Source organism: Brachypodium distachyon, chromosome 2 (genome assembly GCF_000005505.3).
Source record: "Brachypodium distachyon strain Bd21 chromosome 2, Brachypodium_distachyon_v3.0, whole genome shotgun sequence".
NCBI lineage: Eukaryota > Viridiplantae > Streptophyta > Magnoliopsida > Poales > Poaceae > Brachypodium > Brachypodium distachyon.
The window spans coordinates 18861229-18885866 of record NC_016132.3 but is presented as its reverse complement, the minus strand read 5'-3'; the positions used below and the strand labels follow the sequence as shown (position 1 = coordinate 18885866).

Here is a 24638-nt window from a genome sequence, read left to right as displayed (position 1 = left end):
ATAGCTAGCATAGATACAATAATAATCCTGACAATGCAACTAATAAAATCTAGTGCATAATAAGATAATAGGGTAGATGATCAAAGTGAACTTGCCTTGATAGTAGTTGGAGTTCAAACACTCGTCACAATCGCAAGGTTCACTCTCCGAGAATACTATACCATCAACAAACATATACACACACATAAACACACAATACAAACATGACAAAAGAATATGTATGCCATGATGCGATGCAAAACATGTGACATGAGTTTGGTTTATTTTATTTGGGTGATCTGCTGATCCAATGCCTTGAGAATTAAACACATGTAATTAGGGTTTTTAAGAAAAAGCAAAAGCTAGGGTTTAAAACCTAAAATGAGGTTTTATTTGCATCTGCAAAACAATTTAATTCATAATATTTATTTCTCTGCCCCATTGGACAGAGGACATTAAAACAAAATTTTGGGCACTGGTTTCATTCAAAATGGACTTCTAAATAATTAGCTATGATTTAAATGGCATAAAAGCCTAATCTGTAATTTGAATGTGATTCAAATATTCAAATTTGAATTTGGACAGTGCCAAAAGATTCTACATTTCCTAAGGATTCCAAAAAGGTGTGGATCACTAAATTTGGCCAAACAGATTTAAAGTTGTGATCATTTGAAGTTACAGGGGCCTATCTGCAAAAATGCCTTTTATTAATCCGGGGAAATAAAATTACATTTTTATTTTATAACTCGGGTGCCACGTGGCGCATTCCTATTCGTTGGTACCGGTTCGGTTTAAATGAATAAGGACGATCTAATCTACACCGTTGGAGACGGATGGACGGACGAGATCGATCGGGGGAAGCTCACCGGCGGGTTAGGGTTCCGGCGACGGAAATCGGCGGCGGCGCGGCGCAGGTGGGGCGGCGCGGGGGTGCTCCGGCGTTGGGGCGTGACGGGGAAATGGCGGGCGAGGACGGCGCGGCGTGGCGGAGACGGGGCCGCGGTCGGCGGGGGCGCGGGCGGCGCGGGTCGACGCCAAGGACGGGACGAGCGGGCGGCGCGGTCGGCGGACGGCGGCGCGGGCACGGGCGCGGCGGCGCGGGGACGCTCCGGCGACGTGGGCGCGACGGGGAAGACACGGGGAGGCGCGGCGCCGCCCGGTGGAGACGGGGCGCGGTCGGGGACGGTCGGGGACGGCAGGGTCGGCGCCGAGGACGAAGATGGGCGGCGGCGCGGGCACGGCTCCGGCGAGAAATCGGGGCAGCCCGGCGGCACGATTGGATGGGGAAACAAGGGGGAAAGAGAGAGGAGGTCGCGGGGGTTATAAAGGAGTGCTCGGGCATGAAAATGGAAGGCCGGAGGAGGAGATTGCGGCGGCGGGCGCGCGGGGACGGCGGCCAGAATTCGCGCGCGTGACCGGCGGCGCTTTCCTTCGGGGAAGACGCAGCTGACAGGTGGACCCCACCTGTCAGCGACTGCGGGCGCGCGCGCGGACCGGGCGATCTGGCCCATTTTGGCCGGTCCGGTCCGGTTTACCCTTTTTTTTTCTTTTAGGCCTTTTCTTTTTCTGTTTTTCTCATTTCTTTGATATCTTTTTTGTTTGAACTCCAAATTGGTCCAAATAAATTCCAGAAAATTTGTAAAATCATGTTCTACCATGATACAACTTTTGGAAGTAGTTTCTCTTCAAAATAAAATATATAAAAATACATTTGCCCTATAAATGACTTTAGGGCTATATATCTGTTTGAATAAAATACTTTTTCAACTCCAATTAGTTAACCAAAAATTATGGGATAGCTTATATATGCATTAAACCCTTTTTATACATCAACCCTATTGGTTTGAAAATCCAAAGGTTACAGGGATGTAAACAAAATCTCTTAAAGCCTTTTGTGATTCAAAATTTGAATTCAAACATGCAATTGTGGCATGATGCTCATGGATGCAATGCACATGTAAAGGTTTGAAATTTTGGGATGTTACAAGAAGTTGAGCACGCATCGGATCCGGATGACGCATGAGCTCTATGCCTTGGCACACAAGCGTGCCATGGCCGAGGAACGGCGCTTGGCGCCTGAACTTGCAGGTAAGGCTGCCGCGAGTCCTGCTGAGGGCTCGTAGAAGAATGGTTCCCGGAAGCGCGGCGGGAAGCAAGTGCTTGCCGCGGAACCGGGGGCTACCTCGAGGCCTGCGAAAAAGGCCTCGTCCACTAGCGGATCTGGCGGCAAGCCAGGCGACGCGCCACGCTGCCCCATCCACGCCAACGCCACCCGTGACGTGCAGGATTGCCGCATCCTGCAGGGTATCAAGCAGAGGCGTGAGCAGCGCCATTTGGGGCGCCGAGCAGCCGGCGCCTGCTTCAACTGCAGGGATATCGGGCATCTCTCCCGCGACTGCCCGAATGACCCCAGAGCTGGAGCGAAGCCTGCTGGCGGAGATGCCGTCAGAGAGGAAGCCCAAGGGGTTCGAGGCCAAGCTCGCGCCGGCAGGGAACAACCTCCCCGGGGACGAGACAAGGCTCGTGTTGAGGAGCAGCGCGAGTCCGATTGCAGCGAGGGCGACGAGCCTGGCTTCCAGGAGCCCCGCGGTGTCACCTGCATCCATGGGGGAGCTTATGCTCTCTCATCCTATAGCTCGGTAAAAAGCCTCACCCGGGAGGTGTGTGCGCTGTTTCCATACATGGAGGTGCAACAGCCGTTGAAGTGGTCGCACGTGCCGATCAGCTTCAACTCTGACGATCACCCAGCCCCGCAGCTGGAGTCAGGGGTTTTGCCCTTCATGGTCTCACCGATCATCAATAACATAACGGTGACCAAGGTGCTGGTGGACAACGGAGCGGGGTTAAACCTCCTGTCCATCAGGTTGGTGGAAAAGCTTCAGCTGCCGCTGGAGCAGATGAAGCCCACCGACCCGTTCCGAGGAGTGAACCCCGGGATCGTGCGCCCCCTGGGGCGCATCACGCTGCCGGTCACCTTCAGGTCCCGGGAAGCGTTTAGGACTGAGCACCTCATGTTTGATGTGGCTCATACACCGTTGCCGTACAACGGGATGCTTGGTCGGCCGGCGCTGATCAAGTTCATGGTGGCATACCCATTGCGCCTATGGCATGATGAAGATGTCATCCACGTATGGAGTCCTGTCCATCAAGTGCGATCTCAAGGTCGCGGCTTGGTGCGTTGGCGAGGTCGTTATGGCTGCCGCCGCAGCCGATTCCGGTGATGAAGGCGTCGCCGGAAGCGAGTGCCGGGCGATCGCCCCGCAGCGAAGAAGTCTCGTGTTACCCCGCAGCAACTAACCGGGGGAAGCACCAGCTCGAGCTCACGCCCCGGCAAGGGCCCGAAGCTCAAGGAGGAGGTCGCCAAGGTGAAGATGCTGCCCCTCCAAGGCGGCAATGAGGAGCGCACCGTCACCATCGGTGCGAACCTCGATGCCAAATAGGAAAGCGCCCTCATCACTTTCCTCCAGGAGAACGCCGAGGCTGAGGCGGCGTTCCAGGACCTAAAGCAGTACCTGAAATCACCGCCGATCCTCGTCGCCCCCAAGCCGGGCGAGCCGCTGCTACTCTACCTAGCGGTGACTGACCAAGTGGTCAGCTCGGTGCTTGTTGCTGAGAGAGAAGAAGATCTCTCGAGGGATGGGGTTGCGGGGCAGGCGGCGGAGCCAGCCCCGGGAACCGCCATCGAGCCGGCGGCGCTGATACAATGCAAGTGGCTCGCGCAGCACCCTGTGTACTTCGTCAGCACGGTGTTGCGTGATGCCCGCATACGGTATCCGCAAGTGCAGAAGCTCTTGCTGGGGATTCTGCTTGCATCCTGCAAGCTGCACCATTACTTCCAGGCGCACCGCATCACGGTGGTGTCAGGATTCTACCTCGAGCGGGCCCTCACCAACCGTGAAGCCACCGGGAGGGTGGCCGAGTGGAGGATGGAGTTGTCGGAGTTTGATCTGCACTTCACAAACACCAAGAGTATCAAGAGTGCCACTCTGGCCGATTTCGTTGCAGAGTGGACCTCGACAGGCATAGAAGAAGAGGAGCCGGAGACGAGCCTGCCCGGCAGGCTGGACGAAGGCCACTGGATCATGTATTTCGACGGCACGTTCAGCCTGCAAGGGGCTGGCGCCGGAGTCGTCATCGAGTCACCCACGGGAGACCAGTTGAAATTCGCCATCCAGCTCGACTTCCCCAACTCCACCAACAACACGGCTGAGTACGAGGGGTTGCTCGCCGGGTTGCGGGTGCCAATCGCCCTCGATATTAAGCGCCTGGTTGTCCGCAGAGATTCCCAACTCGTGATCAACCAGGTTAACAAGGACTACGATTGCCCACAGATGGCAGCGTACGTGGATGAAGTCTGCAAGTTAGAATGCAAGTTCAAGGGTTTGCGATTCGAGCACATCAAGCGCAAGGATAACTTCGCGGCTGATGAACTGTCCAAGTGGGCAGCAGAGCGCCGGAATGTCCCGGCGGGAGTGTTCTGGCACGGGCAGACTACGCCTTCAGTCACTCCCAAGCCAGCTGCCGGGGAAGCCCCCCCGGCAACCGAAGAAAACCCCGCAACAGCGGAGGTCCATGCCGCCGATGTGGCGGCATGCATGAGTAGGGAAACCCCGCCTTGGGCGGTCGACATCGCCCGCTACCTTAAGGGGGAAGCCCTCCCTGAAGGCGACGTTGCCGCGGAGCGCATAGCCCGGCAAGCTAAGATGTACGCTCTGCTAGACGGGAATCTCTACCGGAGGCGTGCAAACGGAGTAAAACTCCTCTGCGTACCCCAAGACGAAGGGCGCGCACTTCTGAAAGATATACACCGAGGCACATGCTCGCACCATGTGGCCTCCCGGGCTCTAACCGGCAAGGCTTTTCGGCACAGCTTCTACTGGCCTACAGAACTAGCCGATGCCGAACAACTAGTCAAGACATGCGAGGCATGCCAGTTCCATGCAAAGAAGAGTAATCAGCCGGTGCAAGCCCTGCAAGTCATTCCATCCTCCTGGCCGTTCTCGGTCTGGGAGCTGGACATCGTCGGCAAGTTGCCGAGAGCAGTTGGCGGCTATGAGTACTTGCTCGTGGCCATCGACAAGTTCTCGAAGTGGGTGGAAGTGGAACCAGTGCGGAAGCTGACCGCTCAGGCGGCCATCAAGTTCTTCAAGGGTATTGTGTGCCAGTTTGGTGTGCCTAACGGCATCATCACCGATAATGGCAAACAATTTACGAGCGCCGTGTTCCAAGCCTACTGCGCGGACATGGGCACCAAGATCCACTTCGCCTCTGTTGCTCACTCGAGGAGGAACGGACAGGCAGAGAGAGCGAACGCAGAGGTGCAAGCATGGATCCCCTCGGGTACGCGCGTACGGCAAGCATAGCCAACACGAGTAGAGGGTTGACGATCTTAACTTCATCGAAGAACTTCGATGCCGGGCTGCTGTATGAGCTGCACGCTATCAGCAGGGGCTCCGTTGTTATCATGACAGGCGAGTCCGTACCCAGGAGCTCGAGGTCGGAGACCTTGTCCTGCGCCGGATATAAGGAACGAAGGCCGGGAACAAGTTGGCTCCGAAATGGGAGGGGCCCTTCCGGGTAGTGTAGACCAGGCCGGGGGCTGTCCGGCTGGAAATCGAAGAAGGCTTGCCGGCGCAAAACAATTGGAATCTAGTTCTACCCGTGAATCGGCGGAGCCTGACCCACGGGTGATGCTGCTGCAGCATGCCTCTCGAACTAGTGTAACCGGGCAACCCCAGATTCTAATCTGCTAGTTTCTATGAATAAAGTTAAGTGATTTCCTCTGAATTTCAAGTTGTCTCGTTATTGCATGTTCTTTCTTCTGTCTCCTGCTCTAGGTGCACAGAAGTCTCTTTCCATCCTTGGCTGTGTGCATGGGGCTGCCGGAGCCTCGAAAACAAAAATCCCTTTGCCGGATCACATCGACACGGGGTCGTGCCGTTGTCGGGTTCCCCGCAACGTGCACCACGCAGCAGCTGCGTGTTGGGAATAAAGGAATGCTCACGCCCAAGTTTTGTATTGACCCTTCTGTGCCCGGGGGCTAGGAGGCAAGAGAGTTATCTGTGCTGTACCTTTTTTCGTGCATTTCGAAAAAAAATTGTAGCATCTCGGGCTTGGTAAGAATCTGACATGCAGGATAAGGATAGGAATCAGATACACGGTGATACTCGTGGAGTACTCACGGGCCGTGTCGTCTAGCGGGTAGCCACTGGTGCGTGGCGCCCGCTTCAAGGTTCTTACCAAAGGAGGGTGTCGCCGCGGGTGCCGCGGTAGCTCGGCGCGCATGGCGGCAGGATTCTCCACCGTGCCTATAAAAGAGCGTGGTGGCCACGAGGCGACTCAAGGAAAAGCTAAGAAGATGGCGAGTGATGCGGTAGAGAAGCGGTGGTGGTGCATTTCTCCGCGCACAAGCACCGAGGGTGTTCCCGCCATCGCGTCCCTGCCACATCACTCCACCGGGCGTCTCCAAGGCCGGGGTTGCCGCAGAGATGCGATGGGGGTGCATGCCATCGTGCTCAGCATCGATGGGTGCACGGCCATCGCGGCCTTGCCGCATCCCCCCAGCAGGCGTTTCCAAGGCGAGGGTTGCCGCAGAGACGCTGTGGTGGTGCATCCCATCGTGCTTAGCACCGATGGGTGCACTGCTAGAGCGCCCTTGCCGCATCCCTCCAGTAGGTGTTCCAAGTGCAGAACCGATACGTTCGATAAGAGAACAGACAGCTAAGTGCATTATCCTAGGCGCCTAGCTTTCTAATCTCAACGCTGGCTCGTTGGTGTGGGTCGGGTCTTGCGTGTGGCTGGAGTGTTAGAAGGACGCTTGCGGGGGGAGTGCGCTCCTCATGCGGCTTGCGGGTCCGTCCCGTAGGCGCGTGCTTGGGAGTAGCTAACCCGCAAGTGGAGTGGCTCGCCGATGCTACTTAACCCCAGGTTGGCACTGCGGGTCCGTCTCGGGTCCCTGGTCTGGTTAAGTGAGTAGCGTGCGAGTCCCCGGCAACACAAAGCATAAACACACGGGGACAGGAAGGTCCACCCCATGAGTCAATTTCAGGAACAAGTACCAAGTAGAACCAGAAAGCGATGTTTCTAAAAGTAGTGAATGATTACATGGGCTAATAAAACCATAATTGTTCAACGGCGCCGAGCGCCACTTGCAGGAAACAAAAGTAAAACAAAAGCTAGCAGGGACTACGACGACTGGTTGCCGGGGTCTTACGCTGGGGGCTCCAGCTCCGGCTCCGGCTTCCTCTGCATCCGCTCCACCACTTCGTCGACAAACTTGCCCACTTCCCTAGTGTGGGAGGGACCGTCCTCGCTGTCCGACCATGCGTCCAGCAATGCCTCAAAGGGAAAGTTGGGGTGGTAGTAGTGCACCCGGGGGAGGATCGTCTCGGCGATCTCCCTGACGCACGACGCTATCTCCCCGTCGCAAAACTTGGAGATCCACACGTCCAGCGCCCCGAGCATCCCCACCATGTCGGAGAAGAATGGGATCAGGATGGTGACGTCCGTCCCGTCCACCTTCGCCGCCTGCAGCTCGAACCTCGGCCGCAGCTCGCGTACGGCCTGGGTGATCTCATGCAGCTTCTCGGTCTCCCTCCGCCGCTGCTGCGCCAGCTTGTCATGGTTGCTACGCGAGGATGCCACCGCGAGCTTGGCCTTCTGGAGGAGTTCTCTCAGCCACACGATCTCTCACCGTCTCGCCGCGCCACCCTCGCCCATCTCCTCCCCGACGACCGGCGACCACCAGAACACCGTCCGCCGCCCCGCCCGCACCGCGCCGCCGCCGGAGCTCCTTCGCCGGAACCCTAGGCTCCCCGGAGGTGAGCCCGACCCCCCTCGTGGCCGTTGGATCTCGGCCAACGGCCGAGATTAGATCCGGTTATTTCTTTTAAGTGAACCGGTACCGTCCAATCAGAGAGCGACACATGGCGCTGAATTATAAAAACGAAAATGTAATTTTTATTTCCCGGATTGAATTAAATGGTAAAATTGCAGAAAAACCCCTGGAACTTCAAACACTTGTAACTTTTGAACGGTTTGGCCAAATTTGATGATCCGCACCTTTCTGGAATCCTTAGGACTTGTAGAATCTTTTTGCACTGCCCAAATTCAAATCTGAATAACCTAAACTAGGTCAAATTACAGAAAGGCTTTGAATGCCATTTAAATCATATCTTTTTATTTAGAAATCCTTTTTGATTGAAAGCAGTGCCCAAATTTTTTTTTATTGTCCTCTGTCCATTAGGACAGAGAAATAAATTTTTTGAATTAAATTAATTGGCTGATGCCAATAAAACCTTGTTTTAGGGTTTTTAATCCCTTGTTTTGTTTATTGCAATTAACCTAGCATACAAAATATTAATGGCAAATGCTTTGGACCAAAAATATAATCTGGTTCTATTTCAAATAAAATCAACCCAATCATGTCACATGCTTGCATCGCATCATGGCATATTTACCTTGTATTGGATTGTGTGTTTATATGTGTGTAACATCCCAATTTTCAAAACCTTTCATATGCATTGCATATCATAAGCATCTTGTCACCCTTACATTTAATCACATTTTAAAACCCTAAAGTTTACCCTGAGAATCCCTATTTAAAAGCTTTTACTTGATTTTGGGCTTTGATCTTGCTTTTTAGCATTTTGTATTTTAACCCATGAAGGTTTTGGTATAAAAAGGGAGTGAATGCATATATAAAGCTATCCCATAAGTTTGCTTTTGAAATCATTTTGAAAAATGATTTATTTTGATAGCCTAAGTGCCCTAAAAGCCATTTTATAGGCAAATGTATTTTTAAATATTTTATTTTGAGCAAATTCTTGTTCCAAAAGTTAGATCATATGAAAATATGATTTTACAAATTTTTGTTGCCATTTATTTGGAGTGATTTGGAGCTTTGAATCATTTTTGAGGTTCAAAATCAGAAAATAGAAAAGAAGAAAAGAAAAACCGCACCGAACCAGACCGGACCGGCCGAACCGGACCGAACCAGGCCGAACTGAATGACAGGTCCAGCCCCGCAACCTTCTTCCTCAACTGCCTCCGGAGTCCACGCAAAGCACGCCCCTGCGAACCGGCCGCGCACTATCTCCGAGTTCCGCTCGCCCACTACCCCAATCTCCAAATCCCCGCGCGTCATCTCGAGCCTCTCTCTTTTCTCCTCCACTTCCCCCAAACCATTCGCCCGACTTCGCTTCGGTTGGAGATTAATAGCTCGCCGGAGTTCTTCACGGTCGCCGCCGTTCTTCGCGATTCGCCGCCGTCCCCGTGCGCTTCTCGCACCGCCGACCCCTCTCCTCTACTCCTCTCTCTCTCTTCCGCCGCGCCGCCCATCTTCCTCAGCGCCGGCCGCCCGCCTCCGCACGCCCGAGCCCGCGTGTCCGTCCCCCACGCGCCGTCGCCCGCGAGCCGCCGCCCGTCCGCCCGACCGCGCCGCTCCGCGCCGCACGTCCACCGTCCCCCCCGCGCCGCCTTCCGCCGTCCGGCCCCTCCCGCCGCCCGATAGAACCCTAGCTTCCAACCAATCCCGTCACGCCACGTGGCAAGCAAGCTTTTCTTTATTTTTTTTCGGCCGAAATAAAATTGCACTTTTGCAGAAAAGCCCCTGTAACTTTAAAGCATCATAACTTTTAAACCGTTTGTCCAAAAATTATGTTCCGCACCTTTCTGGAATCGTCACAACTTGTAGAATCTTTTCACACAGTCCAATTTCAATTTTGAACAACCTTGCCAGAACCAAATTACAGAATGATTGAATATGATTTAAATTTCAAATGAATTATTTCAAGATAGTTTTGAGCATGTTAGCTTGCTGTAAATTTTTTAAACATATTCTCGTCCATTAGGACCAGAAGAGAAATTATTTTGTGAATAATAATGGCATACAAGTTTAAATCTTCCTCTATGTTGCAAAGACCACACAATCTTTTAATTTAAAGCCTATCCTTCCTCATGCATATTAATTACCTATTTTATTGTTGTATAATCTGTCCAGATCATTTGAAAAACTTTTCAATACAGAAACAAAACTTGTTACATTAAAAGTAACCAAGTGTGCATCGTCGTGGCATATGCATCATAGCATGTTTTTGTATTGAATGTTGTGTTTATTGTGTGTATGCTTTCTTTTATTTTAGATTGTGTGGAGTGTATTCCTTGTTGTTGCGAAGAGTGCGAGAACTACCACAACCTTGGACAAGGCAAGTTCATTTTGATCATTTTCCCAATTATTTTACTATGCACTAGTTGTTTTATTAGATGCATTAGGAATATTACTCGCACCTCTATGCTAGCTATAAATCCCAAGTAGTATAGTGTACCCTCGCCATTACCTTGCTACCAAAATTGCCATTGATTGTAGTTGAATGCTAGGCTATGGTAGTATCGCGGGGGAAATAACTACATTATGATATTGTTATGCCTTTGGCGATACGAAATGTTTTGTTAGATGTAAGGCAAAACAATTAATTCAATGAACCGTCCTGGGTGGGCTGCTTTGAGGATTTTGAGGATTAGCGGCGTCAGGTCCATTTCTATGGGTCCCTCTGAGTCGAGTTCCCATGGATTCGGGAATGGATTGTCCATGGACGTCTCTTCCGTGGATTCGGGAAGCGCCTACGTTGCAAATGTGGAATCCCACTTAGGGTAACCGAGACTGGACTAGTTTCCTATTTAGAAGCTTCCAGTACAACCACAATGCTATATGGGCTCTGGCGAGACAAGAGTAAGTTGTATGAACCTAGACCCGAGAAATTGTACTGAGGTAGAATGTGTAGGGGGAGCGTGATTCTCTCATGGTTTAGGGAATTACCTCTGAAAATCTCATAATCGATGCCGTTGCTACTCTACCCTGTGGACAGCAAGGGATTAACACATCAGTTTCTTGTGGGGAATGTGTACAAACTCTCGAGAGCGTCAAAACTAAGTACTTAGCCGTGTCCCCGGCAATGGACAATTTGAGCAACTAGATATGGAGCTGTAAGGAAAGTCTCACACATTCTAATTTCTTAATAAAATGAATGGATTGAACTTGGGTTTAGGAGCATTGATGTGTATACTCAATGTCCTTAGTTTAATAGGAGCATGGGTGTGTCTACCCCATGTCCATTAGTGATGAAATTCTATTTGATTAAGAGATAGGTTTAAATACACTACAAGAGAACTCATATACTGTGACGAAAACCCTCATGACAATGGCTGGAAGTGTCACTGAAACACGTAATGGGTGACGCTTTACACCTACCGTCATGTATTCGTATAAATCAGTGACACTCAGAGAATCACCGTCACACATTTCTCTATTCTGTGACGTTGTGATACCTTCCATGACAAACGTGGTAGCGTCTCGGATGATTTGAATTGGTGACGCTCGTATTTCGTCATGTAATATCTATTGGAGGATCCATGGTTACGGGTCCAGCGCTGTTAATAAATAGGTTAGCCTTTAGTAATGGATTGTGATTTCGGTATTGGGTTTGTGGCTAGGACGTCAATCTAGCCTATGCCCCATCTTGGGTTCGAGTCCGAACAACCACCCTTTTACCATATTTATTGACTGTTGCTGTCAAAAATTAAAAGCTAGCCGATCTGAAAAAATCATACAAAATTAAAAGGCACACTACGAGTCGAACTCACGACCTCAAAGGTCCCATGATACAAGACGCCACTCTGCTACACAGCACGTTGTTGTCTTTTAAATAGTGCAGACTATTTTAATATTTGTACCCAGGTTATTAGACGTATCGAATCAAACCAGAATCACGCAGCAGCACGTATCGGGAGGAGCGTCGGGGACGATCCGCTCGATTAGAGGAACACGCAGGCCAGGTCAATAGGCCGATCTCCTAGGCCATCCTCGGCAGAAGCAGCAGGTGCCAGGCGGGCTCCTGATTATTCATCGATTCTCTTCGGCGGAACGTTGATCTCGTCTGCAAACAGAAGGCGATTTTCTGCAAGTTGATGTAATTTCGTGCTTGGCCGCAGGACCGCAGCAGCACACCAAGGTTAACTCCCGATTCACGTACTACTTCTCGGGTGCAAGTGCACAGAAGGGGATTGTTGCACGTTGATCTTTTTGACCAGACGCTGATTGCTGCATGTTGATCTCGTAGTGGTCTCGTAGGTACATCTTGGTGTTCGCTAAGAGAGGCTCGGGGCGAACCGCGGCACGACGGAGATCTTGGCAGCGATCTGGCCAGCCATCTTCATCCGGCTCGGTACGTCTTGAAGCCGTAATTTTAGGAGGATGAGAATTAGCTTGAAGTAAATCTTCATGGTCTTTTGCGGATTTTTCTGATTAGTTTCATTAAAAGATTTATTAGTGAACATGAAAAAGTATTATGGAGACAAATAAATAGATTAACCTTGAAACAACAACGATTAATTATTTTATGCTTAATAGTGATTTTGGTAGTGGGGTTAGTACAGTAGTACAATCTGTTTAATGTGGAGATTTTGTAAGCATATTTTTCTTATAAGTAATTTAATTTCTTGTAGAAGAATGGACCGAAGTTGGATACAGGGAACTCGTTTCTCGACACAATTTTTGAAAGGTGTTGATGAGTTTATGGCTGTTGTTCGGAAGAATTTCAGGAAAAATCAAGGCATATTATGCCCATGCCAGAACTGCCTGAATCTGCAACACCATAGCCAGTCACTTGTGGAGGAGCACGTACAGTGCAATGGTATGTCCGTCACATACACGAGGTGGATCTTTCATGGTGAATCGTTAAGTGATGATGAAGGAGATAACATGGAGGATACTGCATATATGTCCGACGACAATGATGACTTTCATGAAGACAATCGAGGTGATGTTCCGTATATGGTAGATGATCTGGCCAGGTCTGGAAGGCGAGGTGAGGGTCAGCCAAATCTCTATTCCAAGCTAATTGAGGAAGCCAAGAAAGAACTTTACGAGGGATGCAGCGACTTCACACGGCTATCATTCATTATTAAGCTCCTCCATGTCAAATCATACAACCGGATTACAAATAGAGGATTCAATGCAATTCTTGAGCTGATCAGTGCGGCGTTTCCACATGCTGACATACCAAAATCATACACGGCGGCCAAGAGTGTTCTTCAGGAAGTTGGGCTTGGTTATGAGACTATTCATGTCTGCAAGTTTGATTGTGCATTATTTTGGGGGATCTATGCCAACAACACCCATTGTCCTGAGTGCGGGACATCAAGATGGAAAGACACGGAGAGAAATAAAAAGGTACCTCACAAGGTTCTTAGGTACTTTCCTATAATCCCTAGGCTTCAAAGATTTTTCGTGTCAAAGGAACATTCAGCAAATGCAAGGTGGCACAAGGAGAAGAGGTTTCCTGAGGCAAACATTATGAGACACCCTGCGGATGGTGAAGCCTGGAAGCACTTTGACCGTGAGTTTGCATGGTTTGCTGAAGATGCCCGTAACATTAAGCTTGGTATTGCCACGGACGGATTTAACCCATTTGGAAACATGAGTAATTCATACAGTATGTGGCCTGTTTTTGTAATCCCATATAACTTCCCACCATGGATGTGCATGGACCAATCCAATTTCATGATGTCTTTGCTTATTCCTGGAAGAAAAGCACCTGGAAAGGAGTTCCATGTATTTATGCAGCCGCTGATTACAGATATGATGAAGCTTTGGGGAACCGGTGTGGAATCGTATGATGCATTGACAGAGGATTCATTTACTTTGCATGCTGCATTCTTGTGGTCGATTCATGATTACCCAGGACTGGCCACTTTATCAGGACGTAGCACAAGAGGCTATTATGCATGTGTGCATTGTGATGAGAACCCTTGCTCCATGCCTTTGAAACATAAGATTGGGTATACCGGGCATCGCAGATTTCTGCCTACTAATCATCGTTTCAGAAAAAGCAAAGATTTCAACGGGTCGATTGAGACACGAGAGAAACCTCGAAAGTTCACAAATGATGAAGTGTTGGAAAAGTTAGAGAAAGTTAAGAATTTCAAACCAGGGAAGTATCCAGGAAATAAGAAGAGAAAGCGCACTCAGAAAGACGAACCAAACTGGAGTCAGAAGGTGAGCTTATATGATCTGCCATATTGGTCAAAACTGAAATTACCATACAACATTGATGTAATGCACGTTGAGAAGAACATATGTGACAATATACTTGGGACTATATTGGAGATTCAGGGAAAGAATAAGGATACAGATAATGCCAGGATAGATTTGCAAAACTTAGGAATCAGGGAAGACTTGCACTTGAAACCTGATGGAAAGGGTGGGATGGTGAAGAGAAAAGCAGAGTATAATCTTACCAAGGAAAACAAGAAAAGATTCTGCGAGTATTTAGCTAATGTGAAATTTCCAGATGGGTATGCTGCTAATCTAGCCAGATGTGTGGATCTTGAAACATGTAAAGTGTATGGGTTGAAGACCCATGACTGCCACATATTACTGCAACAAGTAATACCTGCTGCACTCAGAGGGCTTGTGAGGAAAGACATATATGAGGCCATTGCTGAACTGGGACATTTTTTCAGACAGTTGTGCTCTAAAACTCTTAGACTTGATGTGCTTCATCGGATGAAGGATGATATTCCTGTAATTCTTAGCAAGCTTGAGAGGATTTTTCCACCCGCCTTCTTTGATGTCATGGTCCATTTAGCTGTTCACCTACCCGAAGAGGCGATTCTGAGGGGGCCCGTGCATTATGGATGGATGTATCCAATAGAAAGAAGGCTTGGGTACCTAAAGGGAACTGTTCGTAACAGAGCAAAGCCAGAAGGGTCAGTTGCAGAGGCATATGTGGTTGATGAGTGCTTGACTTACTGCTCTAGATTTCTAACTAATATTGAGACAAGATTTAACAAAGGAGATAGGAACAAGGATGGGAAGAGGGTTGCTTCTCCTGATGAGTTGAGAGTTTTTTCAACTGCTGCAAAAGGTTTTGGGAAGGCCGAACTCAAATATTATGACAGTGAGTACGATCAGCTGGTTTGGTACGTGCTTAATAATTGTCCTGAAGTAGAGGATTACATGGAGTAAGTTTCCCTGTCATCATTATGCATAGTACGTGGTTGTCTATTTTAGTCGATAAATGCTGATGTGTTAATTTTCCATTTGTTGTTTTAGTGTTTGTCGTGAAGAATTACAAAGGAAAGGTGTGATTAGAATTGAGCAAACACTTAAGAAGGAATTCGCAGCATGGTTTGAGAAGCATGTAAGTTATTTAGTTTTCTTGTGTGTTATATCCATCTTGAATTAATGATGTCATTAGCCTGACCATTTAACTGATGTGTGCACACCTTGTGACAGATTCATCATTTAGGAGAGCAGAATGTTTCAGAGGATCTGTACTCACTAGCATGTGGCCCAGACAAGCGTTTACAAGTGTATTCTGCCTGCAACGTGAATGGTGTTCGGTACCACACTCTGGATCGTGAGAAGAGGAGAAGAACTCAAAATTCAGGCATCATGGTGAAGGCAGATGACAATGGCGCAGAGGTTGTGTACTATGGTGTTTTGAAAGAAGTTCTTGAGTTGATGTACCCGAAAAACAAGCATGGAGAAAGGTCAATCTTCATGTTTCGTTGTGATTGGTATGATATTACAAGCAAGGCGACCGGGTTGAGAGATGATGGGTACTTCAAAAGTCTGAATCATAAGGCAATTCGGTACAAGAATGATCCCTTCATATTGGCTTATCAAGCAGATCAAGTGTTTTACATGGAGGACACATGTCTTGGAAAAGACTGGAAAGTGGTGCAGACTTTCAGTCATAGACATTCGTATGATGTTCCTGAATTAGAGACAGGTGACCTCAATGCTGAAGATGCATACCAAGAAGATATGACATCGGAAACTTTCACTGTGCACGATGCTGATCCGTTGTTTCACACTTTTGGCCGTGATGATGAAGAAGGCACGACTGTTGATCCTAAAATTGTTGCGGGGACTGAGAATAATGATGAGAACTATGACGAAGATAGTGGTACTGACAATGATGAATATGATGACGATGCGTTCAGTGATCATTCAAGTGATGATGAAGTTTAGCATGTTTTCAGATGTTTCTATATTTCCTTTTTCTTTTTTCTACACATTCTTCTTTTTGTTTCCATTGATTCCAGATTCACAGCTCTGTTTGTTAGGTTGTAATAATTTCTGAGATAAGACTTAGATTCCTATGTTTTCTGTGATGCTTGTGATAGTTTCTGAGAAGTGAACTCAGCGTAATCCATTTTTTGATAGATACTCAGAAAAACATGGATGTAACTCAGAATCCTATTTTATGCATTTAAAATCAGCATCCTTTATATCGTTGTGTCTACTGGTTGTATGATATGAAGTGTATATGTGTTGAACTGCACATATGGTGTCAAAATCAAGCCTGGAGTGCACATATGGTGTCAAAATCAACCATGCAGTGGATACATATATGCTGTCTGAAACCAACCATGAAGTGCATAACAGCTGTGAGCAGCTAGTGGATATATCCAGGGGCACAAAATTGTATCACTTGCATTTGCATATATTTCATAACTGTAACTTGCATACATACACTTACATTTCTTCGCAAACAGGATGAATTTTCTGGAACAAAATGAGATACACCACTCATTGCTAGTATTAGAACTCGTACAAGCATTTGGTTGGGTCATCTCTGCCATCTCAGAATTCCTACTGTCATCTCTACATTTCCTACTAACTATTACAAGAACATTAACTCATACAAGCCGACACACATGTCATCTCCATCTACGGTCCCAGTAGACCGGCGATGCAGCTCTTTGGGGTAGAAGCTGGAGGAAGACACCGCCGGCAATGCAGCTCTTTGGAGAAGAAGCTGGAGGAAGACACCACTAGTGATTCAGCAAACATGGGTCAACAAGGCTCTCTGCATATTACATTACAAATCAACATTTAGCTTCGAGAATCTTGTTGTGCATCCAGAGTTGTAATGAAATTAAAAAAATTAAATCATAAAGAAACACCCTTAGGGTCATGCTATAACATGTACACATATGTAAAGAAAACCTATTTGCCTAGAATAGGAGAAGAGTAAACTACATTGCAGATAAATAGGGGCATTGCTGAGAAATGACTTAACCAACTACGGAGTATATACCATGCCATCATTTGTTCCAGCCAAAATTGTATGCAGAAGAGTTGTAACTCAACCACCTGTTTTTCTCTTCTGTTTCATTAAAGGAAACCGTGTGTCTGTTAATACAACTTAAATATCGAGCAACAAACCCAGAAACAAAAGCGCCGAGCTAGTCTCGACCACTTTTGCTCTATAAAACTAGGCAGCAGCAACAACTACTACCCTCCACACACTCAACACCTGACACCAGTTTGGGAATTCAGGACGAAGTTGATGATGATCTCAGGCATAGAAACCTCCGCAGACTCTGAAGCCTCAAGATGTCAGCGGAAGAGTAACTGGCCCCCACTCTTTTTTGTGCTCGACTGAAAACTTCAACCATGTCTTGCCATAGCCGCCACAAAAAACATTGCAGAAGTTCCTTGGATGTGTTTCTCTGCAAACCAGCCCAAGAAACAATAGAACAAGTGACAAACAAAACAGTTGCTGGATCATTTGGCCAAAACTATGGAAACAAGCATTGTTCCTAGTTTTCCAGATAATCCAAAAAACAGCTGCAACTCCAACCAACACCAGATTTCCTTCTTGCTTGCTACAAAACAGTAAGCCATTCATGGAAACAACTCCTGAACTGAGCAAACAGTGAGAAGAAAACCAAAGCTACATTACACTAAGGGCTAAACATAATGAGCTATCGAACAAGAGAATTAAAGATTAATACTCTCCTTCCTTGAGGCAAAAAGGACAGTGAACATCGCCGTCCCACACCCCCTGGATGGAGGTCAGCACAACGCAGGTTAAAAAACTACCACTACTCACTAAGCACAAGAAAATCCTAATTTTTTAATGGCAGTTTGACAATCCACATGCATAAACATTTGAAGGAAATGAACGTTGAGATATTCTCAGTGCCCTGTACAAAGAGCCAACTGAAAAACTATCTCTAGCGTCCAAATCCTAAAATAGCTGATCCATCCTGTCAGAAAAATACATTAAACCACACAATCGCTTCAAACTCTCATTGCTGAAGAGATTCTCTAAACAGAGTTCTCCTACAATGAAAAAACCATCCAGCAGCTAAGACTCCAGCACAATCTAACTCAGATTCCAATAGACAAAGATATCATCTGCATATTTGCAAAATGACATAGCCTAAAGAAAACTGAAGAAAGATCAAACCTCATCACTTCGGACAAACAACAACTAAACTAAGAACAAATACGGACCTAGATCCTATTTGGTGAGCTACCATTAGGTGAGGATCGATACAAATACGGACCTAGAAATTGTAGGATGAAGTTTTGCATTGGGAGTTTGGGACATCTTCGACGGCGGTGATCCGGGGCAGGGCTGTGACGGCAGCTGGCCGGGGACGGTCGCTGGACGGGGCGACGGCGGCGCGCTGGGGCTTCGACGGCGGCGTGCGAGGCGGGGGCCTTGGGGGCCGGAGCAGTGGGGCGTTGGAGGGTGGACTAGATCGGGACGGCCGGACGAGATCGGGAGGGCAGGACGGGAGGTAGATCGGGAGAGAGAGGAGGGTGCTGGGACGGTCGGATGAGGAAACTTCAATCTTTTTCTTTTTTTGGAGATGTAGGAAACTCGAATGATCTGATGACAGGAAAAGCTACTTTATGAATAACCATTGCAAAAGCATATGACATTTTCTGGACCTAAGGTCAAAAGAGCTAGATAAAATCTAAATATAATACCAAGTAATTATCACCGTAAGACATTTTCACTTTTTGTGGATTTTTTTTTTCTACTTTTGAATGGCTAAAATACCAAATTGTGGCCTGTTCGATTAGAAGTAAAAGCACTGTACAAGGGGGACCAACGAGATCCCCGGGTGATTGGGTGGGGGGGGGCAAGCAAAAGAAAAAACCCTCCTGGGTCCGGCGAGCACGTCCTAACCCTACCCTGGTAGTCCTCCCAGATCAAATAGGCCACGTGAAGCATGGACGAGGCTCGAATGATCCTCCTATTGCACTCCTCCCAAATCCTCCACCAAGTGTAGATGAGATAGACGCTCAAGTTTCTTTTCTCTCGCTCAGGGAGATCACGAATGGCCCCATCCCAAAGCTCATTGATGGAGTCGCACGCCGGAATTTAACAAACAAAATCAAATCATGAATTTTAGCAGAACTTCTAACAATTTCTACTAGTAGCTACACTATTAAAATCGATGGACCAGTTGTACTGACTCGACAAAATATATCATTGAAGAGAGACTATCTAGTATTAATTCGGTTAACCAACGACGATAAGCGATTTAATCACTTAGCCACCGATATTTGAATCGGTTGATTCGGTTTCTGGTTTTTACGCCCGCCCCTACTTGTCCCCTAGTTGTGCAAGATGACGGTTGTGAACTCAAATTTGTTCATTCTTAATCATGCTATCTGATGTGTCTGTACTGATGTAATATAAGACAGTCAAATTTATATAGCATACATGCGCAATTTTATTACCGAGTTTGGTTAAGGACTCGTTATGTTAGTCATATCTTATTATTTATGTAACAACTAGACTAACTAAAAAAACTATATAATATTCTGAAGTCATTTCCTATTTGTTGAAATTAAATGTAATTTTTGAAAGAATTTTCTCTCCGTCCAAAACTTATTCCCTCCACTTTTCTCAAAAAATTTCGGTGTCCACCCGAAATACCACTTTCCCTCCGCTGAAAAATTAGTTTTCCCTCCATTAATCCCGAACCCAACGCGCGAGCACCTCCTGATTAAACCACCACGAGTCACCACCTCCTCCCCCATTTTTTCTGCTCGTCTCCAGGATTTTCTCCAGCGACCAGATCGGAGGAGGCGGCCTCCGATCCACCAGCCACCCCAGTCCGCTACAACGGGGCCGCCCGCCTCCACTGCCGGATCGGAGCCGCCCCGCCACATCTACCCGAAGGGCGCCGCCCCCGCCGCGCTCGCCTGAACGCCGCCGCCTCACCCGCGAGAACGCCTCCGGCCGCCTACCCTTCAACCACAGCGCGACTCGGTTTCTGCCTTTTCTTCCCTTCTCCTCCCCTCTGTCTTCTGCTTGTGTCCTTTTTTTTTTGCGAAGACTACTGCTTGTCTCCCTGTACCATATGCAACCGCAATGAGATGTTAGATGGATCTATGTGGATTTGGGATATAGATTGGGGTTTTCTCTTTCTCTGGGCTGTGTGATTCATGTACGCATATGCCTTTCAATGAAGAAAAAAATCTGGAGTTGTAACGAGCCCGATCCATGAACTCTAGAATTTCCTCTTCTTTTTTTAATTTAGCAAAACTCTCGAATTTCATATGTATCCCTTCTCGGGTTTTCTGTCTTGTTTCTTGCTCTGAATAGCATCAAGTATCTTAACATTCATTCTGGTATACTCGCAATTACACTTGCTTATGTACTCAAGACCATGACGTGCTGCTGGATATTGGGAAAGAAACCAGACCACCACAAAAAACTGTCTTTGAAAGGGTTGACCTGTTTGGTTGACATATTAATAGGAATGAGTTCACTTTTATTATAGTTTATCCTCGTACTTGAGACTTGCTCAAATCATGAATTGAAGTGTGCTATTCTCTTGTGTGTGTTTTCTGGCCAGATTATACTTATATGTAATCAATGGGCTGGCTGTCTAATTGGTATGGAGCATGTTTTATTCTCGTGTACATATAAAGTGCTCAAATCACTGCAGCACCATGTGGGTTAATGCTGATCTAAAATTGTATGTAGGGCTGCTAATAGTGCTGTTCTCCAATAGATATATATCCTTCACTGTGTGTTATGTTTATTTTTTTCTATGATGTTTTTTCTAATAAGCTATGAAGATAAAATAGCCTCATTAGTATCCTGTATATAACTTAGGTACTTATGATCAGCTCATATATTTGAAATAATAATCCTTGAAAGTACTGTTTACAGTTCGTTCTTTCTGCTACTGCCAAGCAAGGAGCTGATCTTAAAGGATTGGAGGAGGAGGTGCTGTTTTGTGTTCCTTCTACATTTCAGTAAATTTGTTCACAGTTTACATAGATAATGGTATTTTCTATACATGTACTGAATGCTCAAATGGTTTAATCAATTATTATATGGTTTATGCCATCCAACATCTTTGCATCACAATTAATCTTAGTAGTGTTTCTGTTGATTTTTATTTCTGATACTACCAACAAACGAAAGTTTAATTTGAATGACTACATAATCTGACCATGTGATAATATCATTTTGAGATCATTTGTTGTACGCCGCTTGCTTCAGGTTTAATTACATGCAATTTCACCTGTGAGCATGCATCCACAAGCAAGCTAGTATTATATATTCTTATGTTAAGTGCTTTTTTGATTTTTACCTTCATGTATTCACATATTGGTTCCTAATGATTCATTATATACGTTTTGTAGGTAACATAATCATGCCACCAGAATATAACAGGAAGAGGTTGACAACAGTTTCGAGAAACAGGACTGAAGCGCCACCGCCTCTTGCGAACATAAATGAGATAACTAGACTACTAGTATACGGACCCAGCGGTGATGACCAAGAGATGAGCAAGGGTGAGGATTATAGCAGTGGCTGGGAATATGAGTCAAGGGATGAAGAAGAGGCTAATTATGATGAGGTTTCTGGGGTAGCAAAGGAGCAGGAGCTAATTAATGTACATATGTCCAATGCAAAGGTAGCATATGAACTAAACATTCTTTGTTTACCATGTTCCTGCTTCATCTTGTTCTGACAAAGTATTTTCATTCACTCCCTTGTTTTTTCCCAACTTGTTTACACTAGGGAAATCAAGCTTCTACAATGCCACAAGGGAGAAAGCAAGCCCGATCCAAACCCAGTGTACCTACTACCACAAGAACAACAAGATCATCGAGATCCAGACCTAACCAGACAGAACCTACCCAACCTAATGACAGCCATACATTAGCTCACCAAACTTCCAATTATAGCAACTCACCCCAGGCCAACACAGAGACACAACCTTCTGAAGACACGATAGACACCTTAGGCCATATTGATAACAGAGTTACACTTCATGGCCAAGGTATATGGAACATCACTTCTTAACAATGTCTACTTTAATTCTGAACTTCTAATTTCTCTGCTACTTTGATGTAGATGCATTAGTAGGCTCCGCTGGTCCAACTAATTCAGAATCAAGGAGAGGTAAACGTAGTGCAACCATAGGGCATGGACTGCAGGAGTATGTAAAAAGAAATGGAGGGAGGAAGATGAAGATTGATTTTTCGGAGGGCAGAGCGAGACCTGCAGACTCTAACCAAGCATCCAAGCTTAGTTCTGAGTGTGGTATTCACACTCGCAACAAGATGCATGTTGCTACGCACTGGAAAGATTACAAGGAACCAGTCCTAGCTCATATTATTCCAAATGCTATTAAATCTGTTGCGGTAAGACATCTTCGTTCATTCTATTCATAACTCTGCTCATATTATTCCCAATGCTATTAAATCTGTTGCGGTAAGACATCTTCCTTCATTCTATTAAATCTGTTGCACTATCTCCTTTGATGTGTTCAATCATTCATTATATTCAGAAAAAGTTTGAAATGGACACAAAAGATGAGGTTGCCAAAGATGTATGCACAAAAATATTCCAGAGTGCTGTTCGACAACAACGCTACAGGTTGAAGAGGGATTGTTTCAAGGGTCGTACTGTTGAGGAAGCGTTATCCAAGAGGCCACGCCACGTGACTCAAGAAAATTGGGAAGATCTTGTCAACAAATGGTCAGATGAAAGAAATCAGGTTTGTAGCAAAATATGCCAAAACAACATCTATAATAAATCTGAAGTTGCACTCTGTGACTTGTGAATTTGTTTTTACATTTGCTAGCAACATATATAGTAAATAGTAAATTGGTAGTATCTTCAACTTAATTCTTTTTTTGTTGTTTTCTGTTTACAAGTGTGTTGCTGCATGATTGTCTTCACTAAAGAGAGAAAAAGATTACTAGTGACATAATTTACATTACTCAATGAACATGTTTCCTGTTTTTATGAATATTCGCTCGTAATGATAATACTAATATTTGTTGCTTGGTATAGGAAATTTCTGCAAAGAACAAGCAGAACCGAGAAGCTGTAAAACATCAACCAAAGACAGGCTCGAGGTGTTACATTGCCCATTTCCATCAACTAGTATGAACTCCAACTAATTCCTTCTAATCCAACGTATATTGCAACTTGTGTTCATACATAGAGTACTAATTATATAAATTAATCCATACATCTTGTAGAAAAAAGACAAGTACAACAACGAGGACCCTAGTCCAATTGACTTCTTCAAAGATACACATATTGACAAAAAGACTGGTCGCATGAGCGAGGAAGCACAAATAGCTTATGTGAGATTTTTTTCCTCTATTCCCGCTGACATTAATTACTTTTGGTGTTGTTATTTCCTTATCCATAAACCCAGATAAAATATATGAGAACCTTGTTATATTATTGTGGGATTAAGAGGCTTTTTGCAATGTTGTTGTGTTACTGCTGCTGCCCGCCGCCGCTGCTGCTACATGTTGCTGCTGCTGGCTGGCTGGCTGCTGCTCACTGTAGCGGCTGGACGTTGCTGCTACTGGCCGCTGTTGCTGCTGTTGCAGGCTGTTTGTTGCTGCCATCGCTGTGCTGTTTTTTTGCTTTATGTAATTTATGTTGTTCCTGCCTCCTTTAATCTATTTCTCTCGTACATGCTCCTGTAAGCTTAGTTCACATGTCAACTCTCTTACTTGACCATGGATGTTTTTCTTGTACAGACTGCTATGGAAAATAAGAGGAGGGAAGCACAATCAGAAGGTGGGCACCTAGTGTCTGATGCACAGATTGTGGCTGAAGTTCTAAAGGAGCACACCGCCTCAAGCACCTTCCTTTCAAGCATGGGACTGCAATCAAGACCAGGGAGTTCTAAGCCCTCTGCTTCCGCACTGCGCATCCAAGAGTTAGAAGAAAGAGTTCAGCAACAAGATATGGAAGCAAGAGAGGCAAATGAGATGTACCAGCAAGAGTTAAACAAGAAAGTCGAAGCACAAGAGTATGCACTTCAAGAGATGCAAAGGAAACAACAAGAAGATCTGGAAGCTGTGAAGAAGAGCCAGCAAGAAAGAGAAGAAGTTTGGGCAAAGAAGCAGGCAGAAACAGACGCCCTTCTTAGTTTTCTTTTACGAAAACATGGTGCATGAAGGCCATCATTATATTGTGGTTCTTTAATTTGGAGTAGTGGTGTGTTTTTGATACTTTAGTATGGAATCGTAGAGACAATAATTTCATGGTCTTTAGTTATGTCAATGTTTACATTCCATCGTAATGTCATTTGTCATTCTTATCAATTTACAATGTGATATCTGTCAGTTAACTGTATGTTATTTTTATGTCAGTTCACAGTAGTAAATTTTATGTATTACAATTAAATTTAAATCCTCAATTTCATGTAAAGTAATTTCATCTCAATATTATTGAAAAAAAAGAAAAAAATTCTGAATAATGGAATTGGTAAAAATATAAATAAATCGGATTAAAAATTATCCATAAATTAATTCGGGAAATAAAATATTGTTTTTAGAAAAGAAT

General features: G+C 46.1%; 1 protein-coding gene across 1 annotated transcript; it reads left to right on the top strand.

Annotated features, from left to right (window-relative positions):
- The first annotated feature begins 12736 nt into the window (after positions 1-12736).
- LOC106866035 lies at positions 12737-16015 on the top strand. The gene is made up of 3 exons (XM_014898553.1): positions 12737-14958; positions 15092-15179; positions 15275-16015. The coding sequence occupies exons 1-3, from the start codon at positions 12737-12739 to the stop codon at positions 16013-16015; spliced, it is 3051 nt and encodes a 1016-aa protein (XP_014754039.1).
- Positions 16016-24638: the final 8623 nt, after the last annotated feature.